Below are 25,090 nucleotides of genomic sequence, written 5' to 3'. Positions count from 1 at the left end.
AGGAACCTTCCATGAGTGGAGCCCTTCCTTTAGTGGAAAACAGATCCTGGATCCATCCCCTTACCTGTAGCATATATTCTGAGCTTCTGTGATTACTGTTTTAAATAACATCCAACCATCTTGAGGTGATTTGACTCTCCCCTTTAACTTTCTTTTAACTAATTTCTTCGGAATGGTTCATATGTATGTGAGCAGTACAGCTTCTGCTCCCATCATTACCTTTTCTTTGTCAGTAAATATAGCGACATTGGTTATAGTGTGGTGTTGGGCTTGAACAGGGAGATTGTGTTCAAAGCCCTATTCAGCCATGAAGCTTATTGACTGATCTTGGGCCCGGTTCACATGGTGGCTTATTTAAGCCGTGGTGCGTGCTGGGTGCCCTTTACCTAATTACCTGCCCAGGTGCAGCTTGTCATGTCATCTGAACCCAAGCTTATCCTGTTGTTTGAGGGGAAAACAGGCCTGAAATAACCCAACAACAGGCCATATTGTTATAAATTAAATGGCACCTGACATGCACCACAGCTTAAATAAGCCACCATGGCTTGTTTAAGCCATGGTGATTGTGCGAATTGGGCCTCTATCTCTTTCAGCCTAATCTACCTCACAGGGTTGTTGTGAGAATAAATTGGAATTCTTTGGAGCTGTTCACATAACACACTAACCTACACTCAGTGGTTGAGTGTGGGTTGTTTGTTGAACTGTAGGTTAACCTGTTGCCTGAACTCAAGACACTTCCTGCAGGGTGGCTTGTTAACCATGCAGTGTGGCTTGTTAACCACCCTGAACAACCTAACAAAAACCATGGGTTCTCAAGGGGCTTGTTCAAGAAAAATACATGGTTAACAAGCCACCCTGCAGAAAATGTCCTGAGTTCAGACAACAGGCTAATCGACAGTTCAACAAACAACCAGCGGTTCAGCAACAACCCCACTCAACCACTGAGTCTGGGTTACCATGTTATGTGAACCCAGTCTTTCTCCCCTCTCGCGGTACACATACACCTCTGTGTATGCCATCCTGAGATCCTTGGAGGAGAGAGAGGGAATTAAAACATTCTTCTTATTCTTATTAAAAAATAAGTTTAAATGACTAATATCAGATTTCTCTTAAATGATTATCAAGTTGTTGGTTTGCAAGATTTACTTATTGTGAAAGAGTACACATTATGCAGGCTGAAGTGGTATACATTCTGGACTCCACTGCCTGGTACAGGCAGGCCATACTCTTTAATGTGGAAAGATGACATCCCTAGAAAACTAGCACATCAGGGGATGGCTATGCTAACCTTTTCTTTCTCTTTTGCCATTTTTTTACATGCAGCTAGGGATTTTTTTTTTTAATGGGAGCAAACATTAAAAATAGAAGAACCTATCTGTGCAATCCATAGTGGTACGGTCAAGAATTCTGCCACCACATTCTGCATAGGTCACCCTCTTTTAGGGGTACTTCCATACAGAGGGTTTTTCTGATATTGAGCATTCTAATCCTGATGTTTCCCAACCACACAGGGACTGTGCCACTTCTGATGCTTACTGCCGCAATGCAGCACTACAGAGTAGGAATTGGCAGCATTGGTGCGGCTGGCCCACTCCAAAACAGCTAAATCCATAGAGTATGAAGGCCGCCGTCCTAAACACACAAGGATAGACAATAAAGGTGAATCAATGTTGGTATAGCCAAGAGGAACTACTTCAAGAGGGGCGAAGGAAATAAAACTTAACCAGCAAAATCTGAAGATAGCTGTGTTAACAAATGGTAAAACACTGCTGCATAAGCGTAGAGTTTAGTTCTCTTTTATTAACAGAGGCCAGATTCAAAGGTGTTGGAAGCCCTGTTAACAAGCACAGCAAGTACTGCAGGTGTGTAGTAGACGACCTCTTAAGTTTGAACTCCCAAATAGTGACCTTAAATGCTTCTTGCATAGTAGCATTACTGTTCACTGACTGCCCTAGAACTGCTTGCCAGGGGCTTGTGCTTTCCCTGACACAGGAGGTGGGAGGAGAGTTCTCTCATATCATGCTCAGCTTTGGCATCCTTAATGCCTGCTTCAAAGCCCAGTATGAATTGACAGACTCGCCCTATTCCCGGCTTGTGGAGAGGAGTGGGGTTAGCGGTTGACCACAAATCCTGGCTGACTAGTAAGCTATGCCTAGCTACTGACATCTTCTTCTAGTTATGGATGTGTTCCTAATCAATCTAAGAACATGAAAAGTGGGGTATAAATAACTTACACCACTTATTTTCCTCAACCTTTCAGAATGTCGAATAACTCATGCATTCAGTCACTCATCTCCTTCACTAAACTGCTTCAGTCTCTTTGTCTTTCCCACATTTTGCTTGTTCCACTTTCCTACTAACCCCTGTTGACCTTCTACTGTGCCAATGCAAATCCAGGGACCCGTTGTGGATTTACATGAGAAAACCCATTGTGGAAATCACCAGCTTTGGGGGATTTGCACCACTGAAAATCCCGAACGTCCGTTGCCACACACAAGGAGCCACTAGCCGAACGCCTTATAATAGTGCAAAGTACGGGCACGAAGCGTGTTGCTTAACATTCCTTGTACCACTGCTTCAGGCCTTTGAGAGCTGCTTGCAGTTAGCTGAAGCACGAGCCAGCTATGAAGAGTTTTGCATCCCTATCTGTGTGTTGCCTGCTACTATTAGCAACAATGTGCCTGGCACCGACCTCAGTATCGGTGCTGACACTTCCCTGAATGCCATTGTAGAGGTAAGATAGCGAACACTTAAGCAAACACATGTCTGGGCTGGGGAATCTGCACGCTGGAAGAAGAACAGTTTTCAGAAGCCTTTTGCTTTTGCTTTGTGCCATTCATTGACGAACCTGGGACTGAATCAGAACTGTGGTCTCCAACTCTGAGGATCACCTTGCTGAAACTCCAGAGACTTACCTAGGATCCCCTGTTTCAGATTTCTCTAACGGGTGAGCCCACAAAATCCAGAGGGCTGGATCCAGTTTTACTCATGCTTCGAGTAGAACCCTTGAAATCAATAGGACTTAGTTGTGACTCACGCAGTCCATTGATTCAGTGGTCTACCCTAAGCATGACTACACCTGGATCCAAGCCACATGCTGATGTGCCATGTGCAGTGGGCTGGAACAAGTAAGGCACGTCAAGTCAGAGGCACAAATACAGTATGAGGTCAAACTGCCGGCTTTTTGATTAAATCATTTTTGCTCCCGTAATCTTCATTTAGTTGCTTCAGAATATGTTTCTGGAATAAAAACTCCAGCATGAGCATTTTAACACAAAATCACTTTTCAGACAAATATTTCATTTCTGGCTGCTGTCATGCAGTGTTTCAAAAGGGTCTCAAAAGATGATAGAGGTGTCAGAAAAACGCGTTCTCCTGTGGGCTATGGACCAGGGCTGCTAACTCATCACCAATTTCCCTCCTTAAGCACAGGCATAAAGACAGATGCTCTTGATAATATAAATAAGTTTGGGGAATTTCTTCAAATGCTTCATCCTGGAAAATAGGAAGGTGATATAAATTAGGTGCTTTGTATGGACAGATATACAACACAAGCCAGTTTTTCACTTATCCCATTTGCTTTAGGAGGTAGTAACGTGTAACAAAGGCCTCTTCATCCATATAGCATAAAGCAAATCTTCCCCAATCTGGTGCTCTCCAGACATTTTAGACTACAACTCCCAGCATTCCTGACAATTGGCCATGCTGGCTGAGGTTGGTGGGAGTTGAAGTCCAAAACATTTGGAGGGCACCAGGTTGCGGAAGGCTGGAGTGAAGTTATAACTTTGCCAAAGCTTCGCTTGCTGTTTTTGTGGGAGCAGCTCCCACTGTCAAAAAGACTAGTTGTTTTTGCCATTGAAAAACAGTATTATCTCTTCAGCAGTGGGAACTGCTGCAGTGAAAATAGCTCCATCTGTGCAGGCAGGCCTTTGTAACCTTTTACTGTATATGATCAATGTTCAATATCAGTCTGTCATGATATAGTATATCGTTCCTGCAGCTGAGTTCAGGTCTTTGAAAATTAGCTACTTGATAGCAATCGAAAGATAATGGTGGGATCCTAAGTTGCTCTTCTGTTCACGTAAGGGGGAGGACATTCTTGGCCAACTCCTCCCTCCATCTAAAGCCCCCCACAACATATCCCACACCGTTTTCCAACCCTCAGGAGCAGATTTTTGGAGGGCGCAGGGGGAAGCAGAGGGAAAAGGGAGGCAGGAAAAGGCAGTTCTGTGAACCCTGGTCCATTCATGAAAACAAGGTCAGTATCAAAAACATTTATAGTCACTGGGTCTGTACAGCTGTTGCAGAGTTGCCCAAGGTAAACAGATATTTTCTTCCATATGTTAATGTCCCTTTAGATCCTGGTCCCAAAGTGTGATAATTATCAAATACCAAATAGTTTTCGAAGTCTCCTTGCCACAACAAAATGCAAGTCCTCCACGTTCAGCTGTAAAGTCCATTTCCTTCAAAGTGTTGAAGTTTGTTCCTGAGCAGTGTCCAGAAGACTTTCTTGTTTGGGTTGGCTTCCAGAAGCTGGGATTGAACCAGCATTGGAATAATTTTAGTTGGTATTTATATTGCATTGGATCTTTTGCTGGTTTTATTTTGTATTGTGTGGTTGACCTAAGCCTTCTCCATCTGATGGGAAATAAGTTGTTTTTTCTCCTAGCTGTCCTAAAAATACAACCCAGAGACTTAGCAATCAAGAGCAGTTTTGGATTTCTGTTAAAGCAAAATGCTGAGTACAAGTTTTTTTCCCAAAAAATTATTTTAATGCCAAGAATCATATAGCTAGTATTATTGCAGATGACATCAGGAAGGCCAAGAGAAGATGAGATTAAAAAAAATAATGATTTTTACCTTCCTGATGGATGTTAGTTGTCACTGTCACCAATGACAACTAACACTGTCACCAATGCAAAAGTTGTAACCCAGGTGATACTAAAAATACCACCTTTCAAACATGGTGGGCATTTGGTGTGTAAGTTGCTAACAGACCATCCTTTGCTAGACCTGCGACCGAATCAAACTGTCTGCAAGTGGGACAAAGCGCCGTGTGTTCATCATTGAGACTATGGGCGGCTACTGTGGCTACCTGGCAAATATGGGGGCCCTTGCTGCGGGGGCTGATGCGGCATACATCTTCGAAGAGAAGTTTGATATTCGGGAGCTCCAGGTATGCAAAGCATTTATCTGTATCTTAACTATTGGCATGTACATGCAGGGTCTGTGGGCTGGTTCACATTTATATGAACATCAACTCATTTATCATTGCTTGATGACTTACTGCTGAATGTCTGAAGCCTCTCCATTGAGAAGCGTTGTATTTGAGGTGATGTAAAATAATAGGAAAGTTCTGCCGGTTTTGTTCGATCTGAGCTGGTTTATTCACACATGCAACTCATCACATGGTAGTCATCAAGTGATGAGTACATGACCTGGTTTGCATGATGCTGCCATCTCATCATGTGTTATTTCACTCACACTGAGCTGTGGCACATGTTGGGTGTGTGCGGCTGCTGTTTTGATTGCGCAGCCCTGATCAGGTTGATCAGGGTTGTGCCATGTTGTCTGAACCAAGTCACCGTCATTATTTGTGGATTAAACAGCCCTTGCTTAACCCATGATTTGCAGTAGGGGTTAAGTGAGGGTTGTTTAACCCTCAAATAACCCATGATGAGCCGGTTTGGATAAGCCAGCCATGTCGGATGAACCAGTCCTATGTGTGTGAAACTGCCCAGAGTGTGGGTTAATTAATCATAGCTTTTACTCCTATGGCTGTCATTTGCAATAAGACATTATTACCATGCTGCCAAGCATATTACAAATTCAGCACGTGTCGTCTGTTAAGACTTGCTTTCTTACTTTTTTATTCATAGTACTTGTATACTGCTTAATATAATAAAATCTTTAAGTGGTTTACATATAACAATATAAAAAATCACTGTTTAAATTACACTATTAAAAACCACCACAACTACAGTAACAATACAAAGCAATAAAAAAACCCCAGTAAAATGGAGCCTCATCATGATTAATTGCAAGCCAGAGAAAGCCTGCATGAACAAGCGCATTTTCAGGAAGGGTTTAAAGCACACCACATTTTCTGCCTCCCAAGCTGCAACTACTGAGAAGGCCCACTTTCACGATGTTACATGATGACATTCTGTTGGCCACAGAATGACCAGCAAGGGCTCTTCTGAAGATCTTAAAGATCAGCTAGGTATATATAAGGGAAGGTGGTCTGCTAGGTATCCTGGTCCTGAATTGTTTAGGGCTTTGTATGTCAACAACATAACCTTGAACATGGCTGAGTAGCTGTTAGGCAGCCAGCATAGTTCTTTTAGTACTGGTGTGATGTGAACATGGCTGGGCGCCCCACTGAACACCCTAGCTGCTGCATTCGGCACTAGCTGCAACTTCTGAACCAGGGCAGCCCCACATAGACTGCATCACAGTCATCTAGTTGTGAGTTTATCCAGATTTATAAACCCTAAAGCTTCAAGGCATGCTTAGCTTTTTACCGTCCGGCCAAAGCATTTCCCCCTAATTTCCACAAGATGGAGTGTTTAAGCTCCCAACAATCCATACCACCCCATTGTATAATGCTTGCAAAATAAGTCATGCCACTATTTCAAAAACTGAACTAGGCAGGGTGGGTGGGAGATGGCCTTTAGGTAAAAGTAGAGATGAATGACTTTAATCCATCCTATCTCCGAGATGGATAATATGGCTTGTGAGCAATTTGCAGACCCCTTCCCCCAAGCCCCCCCTTCCTTTGTAGCAGGAGCCTAGAAGTTCAAGAGAATGGTCTTATATGTCATGTGCTGAGTCTGTAGTTGGTGCTTCAAGCCCCTCAAGAGCCCTAAATCTGGCAGGGGCAAGCATTTTCAAGAGACCAGATAATTGAAGGCCCACCTTTGGTCCCTGCTGCCAACTTCTCTATTAGCAGCAGGAATCTTTGGTGTGATCCACAGATAAAGATTTCTCTCTCTTTCATACCCACACACACAATGAACATTTTCAGGGCCATTTTTATCTTTCCCCCCCTTATGTCAAGTGTCAAAATGACAAAAAGAGGACCCATTGGTTAGGCTTTTGCCCAAATACTAACAAAAACCTGGAACGTGCTCTTGGAGTTTGATTTGGCTATCCAGGTCTTAACTTTACCCAAATAATATTTCTAATAGTTATTCTACAGCATATGTCAGGTGTCCAAAGCAGTTCTCATATGTATCTCGGTAATCATTACGACGGCACTGTAAATGAGGCCAGGGTGATTAGCCCCACATTGCAGAATTTCTTCCTTCCTTTATAGGCCACCTTTCAGGTGTACCCCTTCCAAGGTGGTCTACAACATATTAAAACACAAAGTTTGGATGTTTTCAAGGCAAAGGGTAGGAATAGGCAAACCTACAGTGCTTGAACCACTCTGAAAAATATTATATTTTTCATAGGCCAACGTGGAGCATCTGACTGAAAAGATGAAAACAAGCATTCAGCGTGGTTTGGTGCTGAGGTACGTTGACAGGTCACTGGAATTACAATATTGAATCAAGTGAAATTGCAGTTGAATTTGTGCTTTTGGAAGGCAGGAGGAGAAATGGCTGTTCTGCCAGAGGCAGAGGTTCTTTGGACAAGGCAATAAACTCACTAGGCTTTGGTCCTTTTTCCCATATTTTGCTCAGAGGGAGAGGTAGGATGACACCAAGGGAAAGGAGAAAAGGGCGGACAGTAACTTTTGCCCCTTCAGTTTACCAGTTACTGTGTTGTCTGTTACCAACACGGCAACAGGCATGCTCCTGAGCTGGTCAGCCATGGCGCATGGGGCGATCCTTGCCACGGACAGGCTCCCAGTTATGGGCTCTCTGGGGCTTTTTATACAGTATTTCTACCATAGATTCTAATGCATTTTGCTAACTCATGCCTACGTGACTTGACTAATCATCATCTATACCTGTGACTTGACAAACTATCTAGTATATACATACCCTCAAGGTTACATACATAATCAGGATCTCTGATTAGTCTACCTGGCTTTTCTGCCCAGAACATCCTCCCTAAACTCTCCCATTAGAGATCAGAAGAAAGGGCAAACATGGAGGATGAATGAAAGGGAAGACTCAAGCAAGGAGATTTGAGCATCGGGGAACCATTGTCAAACACCACTGTGCCCTCCTCAAGATCACAATAGTCTTATGGAATGGGTCCCACTACAATGGCAAATACGTTTGCAGGAGGAAGAGAACACACCTTCCCTGGGAAGCACCATAGTTCAGTGACAGAACACAGATTCAGTCCCTGACATTCACTGTTAAAGGTCTCAAGTAACAGGGCTAGCAGAGGCCTCTGCATGAGGCACTGGAGACACCGGCCAGGCAGAGGAGACAATACTAGGCTAGATAGACTTGGTGTAGGCCAGGGACAGGCAGTGTGGTGTTCACAGGCACCAGTGCACCCCAGGCACTTTTCTTGGTGCCCTTCAAGATCCCCTACCCCACTCACTTGTATATTTTTAATTAACATACGTTCTTACCAGTAGCTGGGATTGCTGTGAAATAAGTGTTGGTGCTGACAACTGTAGGTTCAAAGGAATTTTGTAGTGTATTGCGGTTCAGACCCCACCTCTGCCTTTTATGCCAGTCTTTGGGGCAGGTTACTTGTCCTTTGCCAGACCCATTTTGTGGTGGTGCCCAGGACATTTTCTCAAATTGCCAAATGTGCCCACAGCCCAAAAAGGCTGCTACCTCTGGTACAGGCAAAGCTGACTCCAGGTTCAAATGGCCTCCTGGAAAAGTGCTGTCGACTGCCCCCACCAACGTCTGCACATCCTCCCCCCACCCCCCTCCAGCAGGCTTATTGGTGATTATGTGCAATGTTGCAGTATGCAACAGGCAGTGGTGAGGGACCCGCCATTTTAGATTTGCCACATTTTAGATTTAGCTCTGGGGCATTGCAGGAAATTTTAAAATAGGGGGTGGCTTGCAGCCACCTGCTATGGAAAGTAAAAACTGAGCTGGGATGAATGGGCACATAGATGGCCCCAATGTAGCACAACTGTTGGCATCTGTGGACCCTTGGCAGCTGCCTAAGGATCTCAGGTGTTGACATCATGCCTGAGCATAAGGCAGTTTCTTATGCCCATATATTGTCCCACATCTCCTTCCCCACATTCCAGCTGCACCATATTTTTTTCATGCAAAAAGTCTTACTCGTGTTCTGAAGGAAATAAGCTCTAGGATGTTCTGTTGATAATTCCCATCAGGCAACTTTATCAGAGTTATTCATCTGAAAGACTATCGTATGAACATGAAGTTTCTTCTATTGCTTTTTTTAAAGCTAAGCAGGTCTAAATCTATTCAGTGTCTGGATGGGAGACCTCCCCAGGACCCCCCACTCCCCAGCATTCTGCCTGACTGCCATAATGGAAGACAAGCAGGGTATAAATGTACCAAATAAATAAATAAAACATGTTTATTCTTGTGCTATGCAGGAATGAAAACAGTAGCGAGAATTACACAACTGACTTCATTTACCAGCTGTACTCTGAAGAAGGGAAAGGAGTCTTTGACTGCAGAAAGAATGTTCTGGGTCACATGCAGCAGGTAAGCAGAAGTTAGAAATTCTCCAGGTTGGAGGAAGAGGCTCAAAACAGTTCTTCTCACCCAATAATGGTAGTGTGAGTGTAGAAGTTGGCTTGGAACCACCCATGAGAGTGGCTACAGCACACGTGGTTTCCTTTGCTCAGTTCCTGCATCCACCCCCTGAAGCTATTTCAGCAATTCTTATGGCTAGGTAAGATCTAAATGTCTGGTTAACTTTTGCCACTGAATTAGTCTTAGATATAGTTTAAATAGTCTTAATGCTAATTAAGATAACTAGGCATGAGGATACTAGCATTGGAATCAAATGCCATTGAATTAAGGTCATAGAATCATAGAATATAAGGGTTGGAAGGGGGCCTTATAAGACCCTGTTCAGTGCAGGAATCCAAGTCAAAGCATCCGTGACAGGTGGCTGTCTAGCCTCGTCTTGAATGCCTCCAGTGTGGGAGAGCCCACCACCTCCCTAGGCAATTGGTCCCATTGTCGTATTGCTGTAACTGTCAGGAAGTTTTTCCTGATGTGCAGCCAGAATCTGGCTTCCTGTAACTTGAGCCCTTTATTCCGTGTCCTGAACTCTGGGATGATGGAGAAGAGATCCTGGCCTTCTTCTCTGTGACAACCTTTCAAGTATTTGAAGAGTGCTATCATATCTCCCCTCAGTCTTCTCTTCTCAAGGCTAAACATGTCATGGTTTGCAGTTTTGTGTGTCAGCAAGTCTGACTCAAATCTGTTCAAAGTGCTGGGGTTGCCTGAACCCTTTCCTGAGTTTTCTGCAAAAAGGGACTAATGATGACCTATCAGGAGAATACTTTCAGATGAATGAGAATTATGACTGTTTTGGAAGCTGATACAACGGAAGGGAATTGTGAAGAAGTGGCCATTTGCTCATGATGCTCGTTGTAGTGCTCATCTGAGCCTCCATTGAACTGTCTGGATGCATATTTACATTCTGGATCACTAACTGTTGTGCACATCTATTTGCACTTGACTCAGTTTGTGCCTAAATGTGAAACAGTAAATCCTGTGCATGTTCTATAACTTATAATAAGAGATGCATGTCCAAAAAAGCTGAAACTTCCACTCAGTGTTAAACTAAGTGTTGAATTTCACAGGGTGGTGCCCCTTCTCCATTTGACAGAAACTTTGGCACAAAAATTTCAGCAAAAGCTGTTCTGTGGATCTCCAAGAAACTGAAAGAATGCTACCGAAGAGGTGAGGAAACGTTAACGGCATTTTTCACTGCATTAACTAGTTCACTGCATCAGCTGCTAGCATCCGTAGGATATTGGCAAGCTTGTGAAGATCGATAAATATAGTAAATTGAATGTGCATAGCTCATCTGGGTTAACCCAAATGTGTTTTTCTCTCGTATCTCATTGCATCTATGAAAGAAAGCTTAATAAGACCAGCCTTCCTTATCCTAGTTGCCCTCTAAGTGTTTTTGACTTCAACTCCCATCAGCTTCAGCCAGCACAGCCAATCAGGAATGCTGGGAGTTGTCATCCAAGGCATCTAGGGGACATCAGGTAGGGAAAGGCATGGTTGTCCTGCCTCTTTTTCATTAGCTTGCTGGCAGTATTTGAAGCCAGGGATCTGTGAATGTTGTCATCTCCCCACTCCCACCGCCAGACTTTAAATGCTTGCACCTGCAGCGTGGAGTGGGGTCACGGTGTAATAACAGCAACACATAGGCTGAAGTGTGTTATAAATGACCATGACTTTCTTGGTTACAACTCAAAAGAGTTTGGTGAAGCATAGGACAAGGATCCAGTCCCACAGTCCCCACCTGCTGGGATAACTTTGTTGTGGGCGGCAACGGTCTTGGGCCCACCACAGTACAAACCAGTAATGTGGACCCATCCTGCAACCTGGTGTGTGGCAGGTATGCCAGCCCCTGAGCTGGGCTGGGCCTTAAAGGCCACTGCGGAAACAGACCAGAGAGGACAAGTTCTGTCCCTGGTCTGCTTCAATCTCTGCCCCCAGAGGCACCAGCTACTACCGCTGATTGGCCCCTGCGGCTCGTCCTGACCTGCAGCATGTCTGGATAGCAGTCCAGGTCAGCCCACTACTGGCCACACATGGAAGATGTGGACTTGTCTGCCCCCCCCCCCCCACACACACACAGAACAGGCCACAGAAGAGGGGTCCTTGATTAGCCAGATCCAAGGCTTGCAACCACAGTATTTTTCATCACGGGGATATTATACATTGCAGAAAACAATATAGAATTTTGCTTCATTATGAGAATTATGGCTACAGAGTATTTTCATCAATGGGGATAGGGATCCATTAGACTTAACTTTGGTTATTAAAGGGGAAACCTTCAACCCTGTGATGGTATTGGGGAAACAATTTGTTATATGGTGCTAGTCACTCTGACTGTATTACATCAGTGTTAAAACTACTCCATTGCTTGCCCATTCATTTGTGGGCTAAATTCAAGGTGGTGATCTGGGTCTAAGGTATTTGAGAGTACATTTTTACCTCCTGTATGAAATATTAAGATGTTAGGAGAGTGCCCTGCTATGGATGCTTTTCTGGCCAGAAGTGAAGTTGGCAACTGCTAGGAGCAGAGCTTTTTCAGTAATTGCACCTCATCTGTAAAGTGCTCTTCCATTTGAGAGCTGTAGTGCTGACTCACTGTTGGTCTTTTGAAGCAGGTTTTGTTTTGATGTGCCTTTGGGACAGAGTGTGGGGGGAGGTGGGTAACTAATTCTACTTGCTACATTTTTTTATTCACTTTTTAATTTCTTTAATAGATCTGAACTGTTTTTAAGGTTGTTCTTAGTTGTCAGTAAACTTTTTAAGCTACCTTGCATGCTCATTTTGGGAGCAGAAAGACAGGGATAGAAATTTAAAATAAAAATGTATATGTAAAATATTTAGTAGCTGCAGTTACTTATTTTAATTTCTTAACCATTTAAGCCACCTCCTAGCTCCCTTGTTCTACAGAATCAGTGGGACTTCCAAGTGTGTGTGTGTGTGTGTGTATATACAAGTTTACACTATCAAGAATACTTGAGGCGGATGATCCAGAGTACTTCATCAACAGTTCCTTGTTTACTAAAGCATTCATCCATGTCACCTCACTGTTTGTATATTAACTGTTGTATGCCACGGCCGTTGGCTGCTAAGGTTTGGAGGTGCCGTGAAAGTGATACTCCAGATCCAGGTTTGCTTACAAGGAGACTTTATTGGGTACTTACAGTGCACAGGTGTACCCAGTGGTTGGATCAGACAGCTTCTCTGAACCCAGAGCCAAGGGGTACAATGGGTTTTATACCATACATGTTAGCAGCGAGGCAGCATGACAGCAGCAAGCATTAATTAGCGTTCATCTGCAACTTTCCCAGCATAGGCTAACAGTGCTTGTTCAGAAGGAAAATAATCAGAACTTTCCTAGCACAGACACCTGTAGCTTAGCATAAACAGAGCCTCACTTCTCAGGCGCATCCTAGGCCCTGATAAGATAAACGGTTCAGAGCTCGCTAGCATGGAATATGCTGAGGCGGCCATATTGACCTTTGACTCATCTTACCAGCCAAGAGGCCCACTAGCAAGGGAATTGCACTAATAATGAACCAAAGCAGAAAGCATTATGGATCTCTAAGCGTCTCTAAAACTACTGGTAATGTGGCTACCCCTTGGGCCTTACAACTGTGTATCTCAAACACACTCAAATAATTCCAACAGATCTAAATAAAAGCATCTTAGTTGCCGAGGGGCACTTTCAATTAGCTGACGTCTGACTATCTCAAGAAAACAAAGAGCAGTCCTATGGCCCCTAGACAGTGTCTGTTCAGATTCCTGGGTCCAAGGTTGGAGACAGCACTCCAACCTCGGACCCGGGAGTCCAAGCACCCCTCCCCCTTGCAGCTGGCGTGGAAGGAATCATGTCAGCTGCCTCTCTGAAGTTACAGAAGTGACTTTGGAGAAGAGGGAAAGGGGACGACTCTGGGGGAGGAGAGGGGACTGGGGAGGTCAGCTTACAAAGAATCCCCCAGCCTCCTTCCCTCCCGCTCCACAGAGCCCCTGCTAGATGGGTGAAAAAGCCTGTCTAGCCAAAATGCAGAGGGGGAGGAACATGGAGGCGAAGATGGCTTCTGCGCCCCTCCCACTCTGCATAGGATGCCCATCATCAGCCTCCAAGTTCAGAGGTTGGCAGGCATCCCGACAGGATTGTACCCAAGTTTGCCAGTCTAGGCAAACAACCTTGGGAAGCAGGTCCACCAAATTCTAGTGGGATTTATTTCTAAGGAAACGTGCATGGAATGAAGCCGCAAATTTAATAAAAGAATGCTTAAGACAAATTTCCATAGCTTGCAGTGATTTGGACTTGGTAGCTGATACTCTATCTTCTTTAATGGTACTAAAATATATGATGTTAGAATTCTACCTCCACCAGCCTCCCCCACCCACCCACTACTCAAACCTATAAGTTCGTGACTATAGTTTATAAATATATAGGAATTCACAGTATTGTAGTTACAAGTATTCTTCCTTTCTCATTTTTTCTTGGTGGCTGCATGGATCACAGATGAAGGTAATGCGTTTTATTCTTTTGCCATTTTATTGGCTTTGATGTACAGTTCTTACTGTAGTACTGAAAATTTTCTACTAAAAGGAAAAGAAAACTATCTTTGGACAAACGTCCATTATCAGTGACCCCATTATCTCTCATTTATTTATTTAACCATATTTACGACTCGCATTAAAGAAATTTCTAAGCGATGTACAAAAACAAGTCTTCATATAGAGGACAAGATTACTTTCCTGGGAATGCCTGTTGTAAAGGTTGGCGCCTGCTTAATTTGTAATGGTAGGGAGCTCCAGAGAATGGGAGTTACGGTACGAAAGGCCCTACTCCAAGCTGTCATGGACTGACCTCCCCCCCGCAAATCTTGGGTACCATCAGGAAGGTGTTCCCCAATGAGTGCAGACCAGTAGGGGATCAGGTGACCCCTTCTGTATTCTGTTCCCGAGTTGTTTAGGGCTTTGTAGAAAAGTACCAAATCCTTAAATCTGGTTTGGCAGCATAATGCAGTTCCATTAGTGTAATGCGCTGGCGATCAGTGGCTCCCATTACCTGCGATATTCTGCTCCAACCAACTGCAGATTCTAGACCAACAACCTTAAGAGCAGCCCCAAGTAAAGCACATTGCAGTGATCCAATTTTGATATTTCCAGCGCATGGACCACAGTGGTCAAGCTATCTGCCCAGCTATCTTACCCATCAGAGCTGTTAAAAGGCACTCCTAGCCATCAAAGAAACCTGTGCCTCCAGTGAAAGTGCTGGATCAGTGAGCAACCCCCCGCCCCACCCTGACCACATACCTGCTCCTTCAGGGGGAATGTAAATCTACCCAGAACAGGCAACTTGTCCAGTTCCCCAACATGGGAGCCACTAACCCAGAGAGCCTCCATCTTGCCAGGATTCAAACTCAGTTTATTGGCCCTCATTCAGTCCACCACTGTATCCAGGTACCGGTCCAAGGCTTGCGCAGCCTCCTGATTCCGACATCACAGAGAAATAGAGCTGGATGTCATCAGTGTACCCAAGGCACCTTGCTGCAAATCCCTTAATGACCACTTTCAACGGCTTCATAAAGATGCATTGGGGATAAAATATTGCCCTGCAGCACCCACAGCCAGGGGGCCGATCATTACTCTCCCCAAACTACTCTTTGAGACCGACCCTGCAAAGAATGGCGCTTCTGATATGTGTCTCACGAAGTCCGTCTAGAATACCATGGTTAATGGCATCAAAAGTTACTGAGAGATACAGCAACATCAACAGGGTTGCACTCCCCCATCCCTCTCCCACTACAGGAGCAACCAGGGCTGATTCTCCCTCAAAACCAGGCCTGATTGGAATGGGCCAAGAATGCCCGTAATTGCCCTGCCACAACTCTCTTGAGGGTCTTCCCCAAAAGGGAGTATGTGTGATTGAGTGATAGTTGTAGGGTCCAGGGTGGGCTGCTTGAAGAGTGGTCACAACCTCACCTCTTCTCACGACTAAGATGACAATTGTGTGCTAATGCCGTTCATCGCTAATTCACATTATGCTGTTCCTAATCGTAATAACATTCCAGTAACCAAACCAGATTCAACCCTGTGAGGAATTCTTTTTAACACCTCATTTTCTTTTCGCATCCAGTATTCCCCTGTTGATCCATATAGCTAAGCAATGCTGCTCTTTGTATAGCTAAAACCAGAAAATGTGTTTTGTTTTTAAAGGAAGGGTATTTGCCAACACTGAGGACTCAGTCTGTCTTTTGGGAATGCGCCGGAGGAACCTTATTTTCCAGCCTGTGGCTGAACTGAAGGACGAAACAGACTTTGAGTACGTAAAAAAAAGTTAAAAGAAATACTGATGTCATCATATTACCATTGAGTCTGGAAAAAAAAGACCAGAATTCCACACTGCCTGAGTAGTGTGGCATTTATTGATATCGCTGAGAACAATGCTGTAAACCCTTTGTATTACAGCGGTTCAGTTTTAGATTTGAAGCACCCACACAAACTGTTGGGATTATAGCCTCTTGCAGCTTACCCACAGCCACCATTCCAAGGACAAATGACACACCCATCTTTTTAAGCCTTCAGTGTACAGATTTGTTACTAATGCCAGTTCTTGTAAAGCGCTTCTAGAACAAATTTTGGGGGTGTTCGGTGTGATCCTCTATTCAGAGGATCTTGGCGTGAGTGATTCTGCCACATCCAATTCTTCTAGTTAAATTAACGGAGATATATTTGCATGCAAGAAATCCATGTATGTCTAGCAAACACTCTTGGTCTAAAGGTACAATTCTCTTTTCAGTTGAAAGAACTGCTGAGTTCAGATCCCAGAGAAGCCAGGGTGGTGGAGGTGGGGTTAACAGAGTTGATAAGTGGAAGAGCATATACGTTGCATGTATAACTTCTCTAGTTTGGTCCCTGAAGTCTTGGGTAGCAGTGCCTGGAAAGCCCTCTTCCTCAGAGCTTTGGCCAGTCACACTAAAGCAGCTGGACTAGTGTTTTGACTTGACCTGATGACTTTGTGTTAAGCAGCTTGCCTGAACACCAGAATTTGGAAGTCACTATTTCTGCACAGAAAGGAAGCAGTGAGGTCTCTCACATTGCCTGTGGGACTAGGCAGCTTGTGGGTTGAGTGCAAGTCAATTGGCAGCATATTGTTGGAATTATCGGTATAAATGAGCTACTTGTAGGAACAGAGTGAAAACAGACCCTGCCCCCCCCCCCCCCCCCGGGCACAGTTGGACCATGCAAATGGTTATCACTGTTACTGTTTCTTTGTTTCAAGTTGAGTAGCGCCCTCACCTGTATTATTGCTGTGGATCAAGCCTCCTATAAGCTTAAATATGAATGTTTGATGCCATTTTTTTCTCTTGGCTAACAGGCACCGAATTCCCAAGCAACAATGGTGGCTAAAGCTACGTCCCCTGATGAAAATTCTGGCCAAATACAAGACCAGTTACGATGTTTCAGATTCAGGCCAGTTAGAGCATGTGCACAGACCAAATCCAGAAGAAGCCTGAGGTGATGATCCCAAGATGTCATACTGTTAAAGTTTGTCATAGCTGTCCATTGTGTGTCAACAATGCTTTAGAATACTTGTTACAGCTTCTTTTTGTAACATCTAAGTTATTGTACCAGCACTTTATGTGGAAAAAGCAAGCAGCCATCACAGAAGTTCTCTGTGTAGTATCGTCTTAGGGTTCTTAATACACCACACAAAAACCCTAGCGCCTAACTTAAAGCCAACCCAGTTACTAATGTGTTCCTTACCAATAACCTGTCCAAAACCGGTTCTATGCACTCAGTGTGATGTTATTCATCTCTTGCACTTTTTACCGGATAGTGTTTACACTCAAAACCATATTACAGAGGCTTAGTTTTGTGTCATGCTAAAAGGAAAATTATATAGGCTCCAGCTGGAATAAAATACTATATTACAAATAGCATCTGGAGTGATTTGTTTTATACAGCCCCATGCCTGGAACAGCCTCATCCCATCCCACCACCCCTCTCTGCAGGTGCTTTTGAAACATTAAATATTACATCATCAAGGTGAACAAGCAGCCATATCTCGAAGGAACATTTGTTCTGAAAACAGTGATCTCTCCCCTTACTTAGAGTCCTTACAAAGGAAGTTGAATACAGAAGCCACATGGTAACTAACAGCTTCGAGGTGAAAACCAGACCATTTGTGATTATCAAACTGCATCCTCCTGCTTAAAAGTACCTATGTGAGTGGCATAAATGGTAGGTACAACCATGTATTTAAATCCCAAACATTGCTGTGTGCCTCCCTCAATGCATTTTATGTCTAGCAGCAACACTTGGGAAGAAAGCAGTGTCTAAACCTCCCCTCACCAAACAAGAACATATGGTACAGGCAGGCACAGACTTTGATACTTCTGTTTTGCCTTTAGAGTGTCACCTTATGTGAAACTGAAGGCTCAAGACAAGCTACTCATCAGAGCTTGAAATATTTAATGGCACAAAGTTGAGACACAAAGTATTCGAGTACAGATGAATGTCGGTTAATCACATAGCTACCTTCAAAAACATATTTTATTAAAAGGACATGATTTAAGGTAAACCACCTGAAAGCTTAATTCTGCACTTCTACAAAATATTATTTGATACCTCTAAAGTATTAGGCATGTTCTAGCTAAAATTATGACCAGTTAGTCAGAACTAACTATGGCTCCAATAGGGCTTCGTCACAGCTTCATACAGCCACAACCTGGAACTTCATCTTGGAAAAAAACACACACTAGGGGCTTTGTGAAAGAAAGACACAGGGTGAAATCTTTCTTAATAAAAACACTCCTGCAGGTTAGCTCTTTCAGATGATGCTGTGCAAATGGCTTCTTGTCCCAACAGTACTTTTATACTGGAGGAGGTTTCAAAGTTTTTTGGTATTTGCCACATGAATTGGTGTGTTTGATTTCATCTAAGCCAAGCCAACAGCAGGCATTATCGTATAACCCATGAAGGGTCTTTGGCAGTGTCTGGGTTATCTGGCCCAAGAATAGCCAGTCCTCTTGTGCTCTTCCCAGCGGCAAGGTACCTGAAAGGAACAAACCAGCCACTGTTAGTGCAGTTCGGTCAGTAAAAGCGGCGTCTTGCCCTTGCCGTTAATTTGGAATTGTGTGTTAATCTAACCTGTTGGGGTGGGGTGTGTGCTTAATATGCGCCCATTTGTGCATGCACACAGAAAGGCTGAACGTAGATTTACCATACCAACTAGTATACTGGTGCCCCGGTCACTCCACTCCTTTCGCCACCTCCCCTTTACTGATGGGCAAGTACGGGCATCTAGCCAATCATCCTCAAATGCCATGTGCGGCCAGCTTCTTGGTGTTCCCCCGTTGCTCCTCCCTCACCATTCCGTTCGGCGCTCTTGCCAACCATCAGGTGCGCTCGGCTTCACTTTTGCCCCCACACTGCTGACCGTACCCGCTGAATGTTGATTGACTAGCACTGAAAAGAACAGCGATGGAGGAGTGGTGGGGAACATGAGGAAGCGGTCTTGAGCACTTACGGAAGATGGATGAAATAGCATGGAAAACAACAGGGAGCCAGAGGGGTGGAGCAGAGGGGTGGGGCCAAGAAGAAGGGATGGCTTGGTGAGACAGCTAGCAGGCCCGAGGTTCCCCACTGCCAGTTTAGGGACTATTAGGATTTTTCCATTCCCAAAACCCGACAGGCAAACGTGATGTTGAAAATGGGTCCTCGGTACCAGCGCTTACCAAACCGGATAGCTGATTAAAGTGTGCTTGACACTCATTCTCCAAGATACTTCAATTTCGGAGGGTGTAAAATTAAGAACAATTCACAGCCAGAAGCCCATCCCTTTTACACGAGCCACATCCAAAGCAGTGCCGCACAGAGAAATGCAATAGACAACCTTCTCAGAGAGCAGGCGATCCTGTATTGCAAGTGACTGGACAATCCAATCACATCCAATGCAGGCACACTGATAGAATTACCGTGTTCCTGCCCCCCAGTGGAGGCTTCTTGGAAAGATGCAAAACAGTGACTAATGCAGGAACCGTACTAAGCAATCTCCTCTGGATAGATTCAGGAATGAATGGGCTAGGATCCACACTGGGCCATACTTAAGAGTATGAAATCCCACTTGTTAGTCCTGCGTAACTTTAGTCTCATTGATTTCAATGTATCTCAGTATAACCAAGTCTGGATCCAACTTTATTTTTCGTTTTTGCAGAATCTTAGTATGCCCAGCACATATTCCCTGCATAGAGGCCCTTCAGCTCTCTAAAGATTGCTACTATAAATCTCATCCTGCCATATTAAAAAAAAAAGGGGGAAAAGGACACATGTGGCATCCCTCACTGCTAGAAATACCACAAGAGGAGGGAGTAGGACTAAGGAAAGGACATCGAAATAAGGCAGACAGAACGGACAGAAAGGGGAAGACCGGAAAATGTCCACCCCTCAAAATGCAGCACAGCTTTCAGATTTTCCCTCCCCAGTGGACAAGAACTACTGGCTGTGCTGAGACATCCCCAGACACCAGCATGGTCACTGAAGCCTCTGGAGCTTCCTCACTTAATGCCGGAGGGCTGGATCTTCCCCAGGCAACGTGCAGCAGAATGGTGGAGAACAGAAGGGTCTGGCTTGCAAGCTGCTTTACTGGGGAGACATTTGAGGCCCATCTCTGTTCCAAACCAAGTACCTCTTCGGCTGAGCACGCTGCCCATCATCTCTAATTGCAATCCAGGCTACAGTTCTCTTGGAGCTTACATGAGGGCTCCTTACCAATCCAGTGGAAATATGGGTTGGATCCAGACTTTGCTATAGTCGGAGAAGGACCGCTAAAACCAATGGGGCACGACTTAGCCATGATGAACTGCAGTCTCAATGATTTCAATTGGTCTATTCCAAGTATGGCTAAACCTGGATCCAATCCAATGTTTACACGTCGAGCCAACTGGATTCAGTGGCTCCATGTCAGATTAAAATCTAACGCCGCCAAATTCAATGGGCCACATGGCAACCTTTTCTCTTTCCCCATCACTGGTTTATGGACTAATCCCTGCGCTTCTCAGCCAGGCACACAGACTCACTTGTTGGCTGCATCCGTCAGGTTGTCCCTGGAGACTGTAAAAAGATGCTCCCTGTGCCTCTGCTTCATCTCATCAGTGATTCCGTGCAAGAAGTCACTCATCCCTGCAAAGCAGAATTCACAAGTGTGAACAACTTAGAGGAGTCTTCAGAGCAACAGCAGCAGATGGCTCCCATACCCTTATTAGTCAGTTCCTAAATTAAACTGATCCATTTCATAAATACACATCACCCCCAATTTACTCTTCTGGAATGGTATGCATGGCCGAAAATTATGCAACCAATTCTGAATTCCCCCTCCCCGCTGAAAGTGTCAAATGCAAATGACTATGTCAAGAACCGTTTGGGCGGAGTGGTGGTAGTATGATTTAAACAGATAAAATTGATTGCCCTGCACAAAAGCATTAGAGATAACTGAAACCAGTGTAAAATAATACTTCGACTTTCAGAATTCTAGCTTCTTCATTTCAAATATCAAGATGCGTTAACAATTTTCATGGGCGTTTCACGTTCAACCTGGATTATGCTGAATTCTGGGTGGATCTCAGTCATTCCTGTTTCAGTGCTATGATTTTGTCATGTTTCTGGTGGCCCATAGCTTCCTCCCAGAAACAGCATTGGAACTGTTTAATACAGGAGTGGGTACTTCTTGGGATCACGGGGCCACAATACCTCCCCAAAATACACCCAGGGCCACACCCCTCCCCCTGCCAAAATTGTGTGTGTGTGTATGTGGGGGGATCCCATGATTTTGGAAGGAAACATGACACAGAGGAAGCATCTGGGGGCGTGATTCTGCTTCCCAACAAGGTGTGTGTTCCCCATGCACCTTATTTCCTTCCAAAATTGGGGGGGGGGGGGGACAGCCACCACTAGAAATTTGGCAGGGGAGGCACAATAATGGCCATGGGGGGGGGATGTGGCCTGCATGTTGTTCACCCCTGGTTTAACAAGTGTCATTCCTAAAGCTTCCCAATTATTTACTAAAAATAATGTACGTTCGTTGTCTTTAGTTTTGCCCACTGCCCTACTTGAGCACAGGAAGGTGCCTTCCCCTAGTCTGCAGCATACACTGCACATTTTAAGGAAATGTAACATTTGCTCACCCAGCGTTCTCCATACCACAAATTTAGTTCCGCTAACCACAACTAAAGGCGCAAACCTATGCATGTTTAGACAGAAAAAAGCCGTCCATCTCCCAGCATTCCCCATCCAGCTATTCTGGGAGTTGTGGGAATGTTTTTCTGTCTAAACATGCATAAGTGTACACCCTAAGTGCTGCGCAGGAGCTGAGGAGCTACGTCCATCCAAGACAAGTATGATGTCACCAATAAATAAACCCGCAGCAGCATGAGAATGTATCCGGATCTCTTTCAGGAGAGACTGTTTGCTTGCTAGGCTCAAATCCGGACAGCCAGTGTGGGGTAATGGCGAGAGTGCTGGACTGGGAGTTGGGAGATCCAGGTTCTAGTCCCCATTCGGACACAGAAGCTCACTGGGTGACTTTGGGCCAGTCACAGACTCTAAGCCCAACCTACCTCGCAGGGTTGTTGTTGTGAGGATAAAATGGAGAGGAGGAGGATAATGTACACCGCTTTGGGTTCCTTAAGGAGGAAAAAGGCGGGATATAAATGTAATAAAGAAATAAATCCTAGGAGAGAAGTTGGGGTACCTTTGTCGGACGGAGCAACGGGGGCATCCACGGCCGCAAACACAGCCAGCTTGGCTTCGTCAATGTCTTGCTGAGTAAATCTGCCCGCCCTGGCCCACTCGGCAGCTTTTTCAAAAGTATCCAGTGTACCCACGGAATTTGGATCCCTGAAATTCAAAGTTATGGATACGTTTATACCGCCCATTCCAAGAGCGGGAAACCACCGCAGAGTGACTCGCCTCTCTCCGGGGGTGACTCGTTCTGGATTTGCCCCCAGCTGTCACCACACAGAGGCAAGCCTCACAAAAGCCAGCCATGGAGCAGCAAGGGCCATTTCTGAAAGCCAGCACTGCCGAGCGCTTCCTCTGACCATGTCGGAGGTTGCCTCCGAAATCTCATGTCACATTAGATTGGCTGAAGTTTGGAAAGGCGCCGGAGGACTCCGATTTGCTTTCGGGAACAAGAGTGCTGCTACCCTCCCTTGCTGCAGGAATCAGATAGATGTCAGGAGTGGGGGTGGGGGCAGAGGAGGAATCGGCGGTGGGGGTATTGGTGAAATTGCGTCTGCATAAGCGTTTCCACTGGGGAATTATTTCCAAACAGGGTTCCATGTCCTGCAAACAGCTTGCCCATGACCACCAACCTCGCCCTACACAGAAGACTCGAGGCATCTTCAGTTCATGCTGACCGTGCGCACAAAAGCTTTCCCCAGGACCCTTTGCAGCTCGCAGGGGTCCCTTAGCAGAAATCCAGAAGGGACTCTTGAAATCCGCTGTCCCCAGGAATAGATGCATATAGTCAGCACATCCCACATCGGGAAGGACTTTGGCTCAATAGCAGAGCACGTGCTTTGCAGGCCAAAGCCCTGCAGAGCCAACGCAGGTCAGGGTTGAAAATACCGGGCTAGACGGAGCAAGGGTCTGACTCGGCGTAAGGCGGCTTCCTGTGGCCCACGATGGTTAGGAGCACACTGGTGCTGGCATTCTGGCCTGTTCCGCAAACAGAGGCCATCAGGGGAATCCCCCACCAGCACACTGTCCAGCAAGAATTCAGGGGGGCCTGGGCAGACCTCACCTGCCTAGTTATTATCATCTTGGGGTCTCAGTATTTAACCTTGGACTTGTGTTAGGTTAACAGAAAACCACAGAAATATTGTGTCAATTACACTGCGCTAGTGTACCCCATCTGTAAAATGGATACATTTGTCTACCCTGCCATCTAAAGTTAGGCTAGAATTATTTTATTTTTAACAAATGCCTAATTCCTTGATAATATGCTACTTCTATGCATGTTAAATGTTTTGTGACTTAATGTGTAGTCTGCAGATGAGATTGGCCTGGCTGGCATATAACACTAAACCATGGTGTGGTTGGTTGAAATTTGGTTGTAGCTGTGGGTCTGTTCACACATCACAACAGCCTATTGTGGGTTAATTAACCCACAATATGTGAGCTAGCATACAACAACAAACCATGGGTTAGCCCACGGTCTGGCTTTGCATGACACGCTGAGATTAGAGATGTTTTACAAAAACTGGAACTGGCTCGCAGATGGCATGCATCCCTGAGAACTATGGGTTAAATAACTCATGATTTGCTGCCTTCTGGACCCATTCCCACAAACAACCCATGGTTTGTTAACCAGCTACAAACCACAAATAGAAGCCAAGGTTTGTTGTTGACTTATGAAGTCTGGCTTATTTAAACCATGGCTTGTCGTGATGTCTGAACCCAGAACCGTGGCTTATCCAGGGTTTGTTTGCTCTGCTGTCTGCCCTGAAACAGAGGCATCCAGCAAGACCAGCCTGAAAATGAAAATGCTCGTAAGTCAACAACATAATGCTCATAAGTCAACAATAAAGCCATGGTTTGTTGTTGACTTATGAAGTCTGGCTTATTTAAACCATGGCTTGTCGTGACGTCTGAACCCAGAACCATGGCTTATCCAGGGTCTGTTTGCCCTGCTGTCTGCCCTGAAACAGAGGCATCCAGCAAGACCAGCCTGAAAATGAAAATGCTCTGAAAGCTGGCAAAATGAGTGGGAGAGAAGCAAATCAGAAATAGGGAAAATAAGCCACTGTTTGCTTGGCTGCAAGACAACTCAGGGCTAAAACAACAAACCTCAGCTAACAAAAAAAGTATGACTTAACATGGGCAACTTGTTGTGACTGTCCAGATGTTTTGGCCTACTCCATACTTTTTCAGGGGACTGCTCCACAATGTAAAAGCACTGATCCAAGTGCTCTTGTGCAGGCAGCAATACATTCCCCTTCCTTCCCTTCCTTTACCACCATATGTACAATGTCCTTTTCTGAAACCATTTATCTGGTACCCCAAAAAGGGTAGGGGGATGCTGGTTTACAAAGTGATGAACAAAGATGGCCAGAGGAAGAAATGGTGGCTCGTGTACCCGCCCCCCCCCTCAGTCAGCCCAACAGTTACCGATAGGAGTAGAAGCTGAATATGCCATTATGGGCGAGCTGGGCGCCACCTCCGTATGCTCCTCCTTTCTCTCTGATTTCTGTATGCAGGAATTTGGCTGTCATTAACCGGGCAAGGATGCGAAGGCTGAAACAAGAGGGATTGGGCGTGAACAAGAAAGGGGGTTGCCCTGAAGACACGACATTCCCCATCCCCTTTCTTTGATGAAATCCAAAGATTAAAACTGCAGTAGCAAATCCACCGGATCCGCAAATTTTCAGCTTCAGTAAGATTGCTCACAATGGTAACGTCCG

The 25,090-nt window shown here is 45.0% G+C and overlaps 2 protein-coding genes across 4 annotated transcripts in view; one reads left to right on the top strand and one right to left on the bottom strand.

Moving 5' to 3' along the window:
• Positions 1-17,569, top strand: part of PFKP (phosphofructokinase, platelet) — an 80,685-nt gene extending 63,116 nt beyond the window's left edge. For 2 of the 3 annotated variants that reach the window (XM_084859230.1, XM_084859231.1), the window contains 7 exons: positions 2,582-2,734; positions 5,012-5,176; positions 7,458-7,519; positions 9,494-9,605; positions 10,718-10,817; positions 15,843-15,948; positions 17,005-17,569. In XM_084859230.1, the coding sequence (XP_084715356.1) occupies positions 2,582-2,734; positions 5,012-5,176; positions 7,458-7,519; positions 9,494-9,605; positions 10,718-10,817; positions 15,843-15,948; positions 17,005-17,143 (837 nt within the window). In that variant the 3' untranslated portion in view covers positions 17,144-17,569. The remainder of the gene's footprint in view (positions 1-2,581; positions 2,735-5,011; positions 5,177-7,457; positions 7,520-9,493; positions 9,606-10,717; positions 10,818-15,842; positions 15,949-17,004) is intronic. The other variant, XM_084859229.1, reaches the window with a different exon arrangement.
• PITRM1 (pitrilysin metallopeptidase 1) overlaps positions 17,542-25,090 on the bottom strand; it is a 50,598-nt gene continuing 43,049 nt past the window's right edge. Inside the window, exons 24-27 of the mRNA XM_084859228.1 lie at positions 24,798-24,923; positions 22,378-22,523; positions 20,708-20,810; positions 17,542-18,684 (exon numbers count right to left, since the gene is read on the bottom strand). Of these exons, the coding sequence (XP_084715354.1) occupies positions 18,591-18,684; positions 20,708-20,810; positions 22,378-22,523; positions 24,798-24,923 (469 nt within the window). The 3' untranslated portion in view covers positions 17,542-18,590. The remainder of the gene's footprint in view (positions 18,685-20,707; positions 20,811-22,377; positions 22,524-24,797; positions 24,924-25,090) is intronic.

Source organism: Heloderma suspectum, chromosome 5 (genome assembly GCF_057233095.1).
Source record: "Heloderma suspectum isolate Gila_16-S chromosome 5, 16-S_ref, whole genome shotgun sequence".
NCBI lineage: Eukaryota > Metazoa > Chordata > Lepidosauria > Squamata > Helodermatidae > Heloderma > Heloderma suspectum.
The sequence above is the reverse complement of the archived record's forward strand: the minus strand, read 5'-3'. Positions and strand labels throughout refer to the sequence as shown.